This window comes from Sinocyclocheilus grahami, unplaced genomic scaffold (assembly GCF_001515645.1).
Source record: "Sinocyclocheilus grahami isolate Dianchi unplaced genomic scaffold, SAMN03320097.WGS_v1.1 scaffold297.1, whole genome shotgun sequence".
NCBI classification, from domain to species: Eukaryota; Metazoa; Chordata; class Actinopteri; order Cypriniformes; family Cyprinidae; genus Sinocyclocheilus; species Sinocyclocheilus grahami.
The window spans coordinates 1,314,240-1,318,803 of NW_015505476.1; the positions used below are offsets into that span (position 1 = coordinate 1,314,240).

A 4,564-nucleotide genomic window follows, 5' to 3' on the forward strand; every position below is an offset into this window, starting at 1 on the left:
CAAGGAGAGAGGTGAGACGTGTCTAACGTCACAATTGTAATCTAAGAAACTAAAACCCAAACTTAAAAAACTGGAATGTAATGGTACAGCTCTACTATTTTCCAGCATTCCCACTCTGTCTCACAAAGACCAAATAGTGTTTGTTAACAGAGGTCAAATGTCACCGTCTAGTAAAATTTCCCGCCGTCTATTCGAATGTCTGCCGGACTCCTCCTCTCACTGTGCCACTGTCCTCCAATCACAGACCCAGAACAAACCACCTCATGCATATGTATAAGTAGTCTGTGGTTATGGTCTCCCTTGAGTTCAGATAGTTGAAAGGGGATTTAGTTGGGTTTCTTGGTTGGGGGCTCCGTCAACCCAACTGATCCCAGAAAACAGGGGCTTTTGTATCTTTGGGGAAATTATGGCTCGCGCTGCAGGAGTGCGTGGGCCCTTTTTACTGATTTTGTTGGAGATAACCATCATTTGCACGGCACAGGTAAATGCAACCCTTCTTTGTTCTTTTTCTTTTAGATATCCGAGGCAGAGTTTCAGGTGAGCGCTTGTATTTTCAGCATATGCAAGAGAAAGAAACTATTTGCATTCATAAATAGAATCACAAATGCTGTAAGATATTATAGGCTGCACTGCATTTTTGCATCTGTATGATCCATTTGTTGTAAGATGCAAATGCACACCTGTTGCACGGCAGGTGTTTGAACTGTTTTCTAAAACTTTTTTGCATGCTTAAACTTAAAAATGATCTGTAGTATATTTTTTTACCCGCTGGATCATTTCAGTTTTCATATTGCATGAACTTTGTATTAATGCATCTAAGACCTCACTGTAGGAATATGACAGCATTGTTTACTTACTATTTTTGAACAGAGGGCTGGAGCCGGCCCTCCTGGTCCTCCCGGTGTGCCTGGAATAGACGGTATTGATGTGAGTTGAATTTCAAAAATGTGAATATAACTTAAAATATAAAGCAGTTCAGTGACCAAAACATTATGCATTATGGAAGAGTTAAAAGTATGTTTTTCTTGCAGGGCGAGAGAGGTGACCCCAGTGAAGATGGTTCAGCTGTAAATATCACTGTTCTTGTGTATTATTATAATTTGCTACATTTAGGATATTGTTGCATCTTACACACTGTCATTTGAAACCAAAGGGTCCTGATGGAGATCTTGGAAAACCAGGTTCTGCTGGACTTCCTGGATTACCTGGAGCTGATGTAAGGAAACACATTAAAACATATTTTGGATTCTCTTCATAACATGTTAAAATTGACATAGCCTTCTATGGGAAAACAAACCTCAGTTTCGCAGAGTTCAGTCAATGGTGGGCGGCACTCTTAGACGGGTCAAAAATGCAGGGAATTTCTCATGCCGGACTGAAGCAAAGACCACAGGAAAAAGGTCTGTCCAACAGACAACAGGGTTTTTGTTTAAGCACGGACACCTGAAGCCTGGACTTAATTAAAGTGGATTCCCTGTGAAAATGGAAGTAGGGGTCAAGAAAATATATCAACTCTGGTTTGAATGGTGTTGAATGACAGGTGTTTTTGTTTTGGCATCAAATTCTGTGGATAATTGAGTAGTCACTGGTTGGTTAATGTTCAAAACTTCAGCTTGCAAAGTGACTAAACAAAGTTTCATGCAGCAAACCCCCCCTAAAACATCCTTTTCGATTCCTCGTTTGCTGTTGTAAGAGGTAATAATGTAACATTTCCCCTCTGTGTTCTTCAGGGATTGACTGGCCCCATAGGAGAACTAGGCCTCGATGGCCCCCCAGGACAAAAGGTGAGCGACTAATGAGCTGCTCAGTTTTCTGCTTCAGTAGGGACCAGAGCTCAAATCAGTGTACTACTGACTGGCCTTGCAGAGGGAATTATAAGTATTTTCACATGACCACTAGATCCTAATCCTGTCTGTGTGCTCACTGATCTGTGCAGCCAGAAGTCAGATTCACTCACTCAACGATGCTCACACATAGTACCTAACTCTGCCTGTGAAGATTCTCTGGCTTTATGTGACTTTCCTAACAGTAATTGTGCGGCAATGTGATTTTCTGTGACTTTCAGAACAGTATTTGTATATATAATTTGTGTCCCAAATTATGCAATATACACTTATTATATGCACTTTGTAGTCAACTGTCTAGTGTATGAATTGTATAAGGTTATTTTGTCATCCAACATCGGAGTCTGATATCTCCTCCCCCTCCAGTTCGCAATTAAAGATGCGATAGTTGAGTGCATTAAGTGTCCAACATTTCATACTTAGTTTTTTCAGTTAATTAAGTGCATCATTGTTGCATTGAAGTGCCCTTTTTCATTGTGAACACACTAATCACACTGTTTATACTAAAAACAGCATAGAATAGTGTGAATTGGGACACACTTTTATATATAAAATTAAATTATGTATAATTAAATTATGTTTAAGTCTAAAAAGTGACTTTGTGTAATTGAAACAGGGAGAACCTGGCAAACCTGGACCCAGAGGAGGGGCGGTAAGCCTAATCTTGCCATCTTTCGACATCTATGAAACCCGTGTATTTAATAAAAACACAACTGAGCAGATAAGTAGTTGTAAACAGGCTTAAAGCTGATCTGTACCCAACGCACTGCATCTTTACAGTTAGTCAAAATAAATCTACTTTTTGTATGAGATTACATTATCATATTCAGTAAATATAAATTGTTTTTGCATAAACATGGGAGAAACAAAGAAATGGGAAAACAATATATATAATTAGATAAACCTTCTCTGTCTTTTTAGGGTGTTGGACCTGATGGACCAATTGTAAGTGGTTTTTGTTTTTATATGATAACTAAAAAAGCAGTGTGTTGAGTGGGGTTTTCTTTGAGTGGTGGAAACAAAGGTTTAAATTTGATACTTGTTTGCACAGGGATCACCAGGACCAGGAGGACTTCCGGGTGAGCAGGGAAAAGTAGGACTCCCTGTAAGTGACTCTTCTGATTGGTCTCTGGGTTTTTCCTTGTCATCTGTTAATAATGTAAACAAGCAGCAACAAGTAGTCTTTCTTTTGCTTTCTTTTTACACTTGTTTCTACTGATTTCTAGGTGAAATACAAATCAAATGTGTTCTTGACCAGTTTCTTGACCAGATTCACACAAATAGAGGCATTGCAAGAAATAGATTTTTTGAGACTTAAAATAAATATATAAATAAGCAAAAACTATAAAAACATAATAATATATACATAAATAAACAAAAAAATCTAAACTTATTTTTTTCAATAAAAATACCTATTTATGATGTATTAATGATGTATAGTTTTACAGTTCAAATCTCACTCTGTCCATGAAAAATCAACAACAGAGTTCATTGTAAAGGCATGGAGCTGCTGCTTCAATAGTTCAGTATACTTCCTCTCATGCCAGGCAAGGCTATGAGATATTTTAGTTTCATAAAGGACTTTAAAACTTTAAACTTAGTTTTATTTTATTTAGGTATTTATTTTGTGGTGACCTCTTACTGTAGTGTTTCTCTTAAACTTGGTATTTTTGTAATTGTATTCAAAAAGTGAGCAATCTAAATGCTTACAGTTAAAGAATATTCATACATCAATTAAAATGCTTCTCTCTGTATCACAGGGAGCCATGGGTGTGAGAGGGCCACAGGGACCCCGTGGAACAACAGGCCCTCGTGTGAGTATTGCTGTGATGTTTCAAGAGTGTAACTTGTGTATACACAAGGGCAGTGACCTTTCATCCGTTTCATCTTAGGAGAAAAATATGAATCATGACTTATCATGAATTATCCTGACTTCATTATGTTACACAAACAAAAAGTCATTTTAAAAAGTCAGATCATAGTAGACATATTTATTATGTTAGATAATAAGGTACACGATTATAAGGTAGATAATATAAGGTAAAAACTGTACATTTTCAGTTTAGAATGTATGACTGAGACATCAGTATACACAGCGAACATCATGTGGAGCAGCAGTTATAATTATGAAACAACAGGGTGTCCCAATTGCTTCCTTAATCAACTAATTGCCCTTTATTTCCTTCAAAATGGGTGCAAACTGTTCTAAAGTGAATGTGTTTACAGGGTGCTGCAGGGATGCTGGGTGGAACAATGGAACTGGTAAGAGGAAATTTTACTATGTGCTCCATCAAACCTTTTGTTGCAAACCATATGAAAGCCATATTGTTTTCAACATCCACGTTGAAATATGTTGTTATAAACAATGTGTTTTTAGTAAAGTGCTCCAAGACGACTATTAGATATGACTGGATTGAGTGACATAAAATGACTCTAAATTGTTTTTCTGATGTTAAGTGCTCCAACGCATGCCCACCTGGGGCTCCTGGTCATCCTGGCTTGCCGGGAATGAAGGTGAGTTTTCCTGTAGATAGTATTTCAAAAGGAATTGATATAAATCAATATATAGTCAAATGTAATAGATATTAATTCATATAAATTTAAAGTAAATAAAATATAAATTAATAAATAAAATATACATTTGATCAATTAATATATATATATATATATATATATATATATATATATATATATATATATATATATTTTTTTTTTTTTTT

The 4,564-nt window shown here is 36.4% G+C and overlaps 1 protein-coding gene across 1 annotated transcript in view; it reads left to right on the top strand.

Moving 5' to 3' along the window:
* Positions 1-319: 319 nt before the first annotated feature.
* LOC107601058 (collagen alpha-1(IX) chain-like) overlaps positions 320-4,564 on the top strand; it is a 21,087-nt gene continuing 16,842 nt past the window's right edge. The window contains exons 1-11 of the mRNA XM_016293070.1: positions 320-481; positions 871-927; positions 1,032-1,067; positions 1,154-1,216; positions 1,731-1,784; positions 2,461-2,496; positions 2,766-2,789; positions 2,896-2,949; positions 3,605-3,658; positions 4,071-4,106; positions 4,302-4,358. Coding sequence (XP_016148556.1) covers positions 407-481; positions 871-927; positions 1,032-1,067; positions 1,154-1,216; positions 1,731-1,784; positions 2,461-2,496; positions 2,766-2,789; positions 2,896-2,949; positions 3,605-3,658; positions 4,071-4,106; positions 4,302-4,358 — 546 coding nt within the window. The 5' untranslated portion in view covers positions 320-406. The remainder of the gene's footprint in view (positions 482-870; positions 928-1,031; positions 1,068-1,153; positions 1,217-1,730; positions 1,785-2,460; positions 2,497-2,765; positions 2,790-2,895; positions 2,950-3,604; positions 3,659-4,070; positions 4,107-4,301; positions 4,359-4,564) is intronic.